This window comes from Corvus brachyrhynchos, unplaced genomic scaffold, assembly GCF_000691975.1.
Source record: "Corvus brachyrhynchos isolate BGI_N302 unplaced genomic scaffold, ASM69197v1 scaffold1998, whole genome shotgun sequence".
NCBI lineage: Eukaryota > Metazoa > Chordata > Aves > Passeriformes > Corvidae > Corvus > Corvus brachyrhynchos.
Genome location: NW_008239679.1, coordinates 2836 through 3410, shown reverse-complemented (window position 1 = coordinate 3410; position 575 = coordinate 2836). Strand labels below are relative to the sequence as shown.

General features: G+C 47.1%; 1 protein-coding gene across 1 annotated transcript in view; it reads right to left on the bottom strand.

Moving 5' to 3' along the window:
• Window positions 1-17: 17 nt before the first annotated feature.
• Window positions 18-575, bottom strand: part of LOC108448678 (histone-lysine N-methyltransferase EHMT2-like) — a gene marked incomplete at its 5' end in the record, with an annotated part of 2391 nt that continues 1833 nt past the window's right edge. Inside the window, one exon of the mRNA XM_017742436.1 lies at window positions 18-139. Within this exon, the coding sequence (XP_017597925.1) occupies window positions 49-139 (91 nt within the window). The remainder of the gene's footprint in view (window positions 140-575) is intronic.

Sequence of the window (575 nt, the reverse complement as noted above, 5' to 3'; positions counted from 1 at the left end):
CCCGAAATTCCCCGAAATTCCCGAAATCTCCCGAAATTCCCCCAAATCTCACTCGCAGATGAAGGTCCCGGGGGGAATCGCCTGCAGCGCCCGCACCCCCCAGCCCATCTTGGCCGTGCGGTAGAGCTGGAGGCGGACCCTGAAACGGGGCAAAAAAAGGGGATTTTGGGCAAAAATAAAAAAAAGGGGGGAAAATGGGGGGGAAAATTTTTGGGGGGAAAAATGGGGGGAAAAAGGGGATTTTGGGGTTCTGAAATGGGGGAAAAATGGGAATTTTAGGGGTTTGAAAATGGGGGGAAAATGGGAATTTTTGGGGTTTGAAAATGGGGAGAAAATGGGAATTTTTGGGGGGAAAAATGGGGGGAAAAAGGGGATTTTGGGGTTCTGAAATGGGGGAAAAATGGGAATTTTAGGGGTTTGAAAATGGGGGGAAAATGGGGATTTTTGGGGATCCGAAATGGGGAAAAATTGGAAATTTTAGGGGTTCCAAAAAGGAGAAAAATGGGAATTTTAGGGATCCGAAATGGGGAAAAAATGGGAATTTTGGAGTTCAAAAATGGGGCAAAAATGGGGCT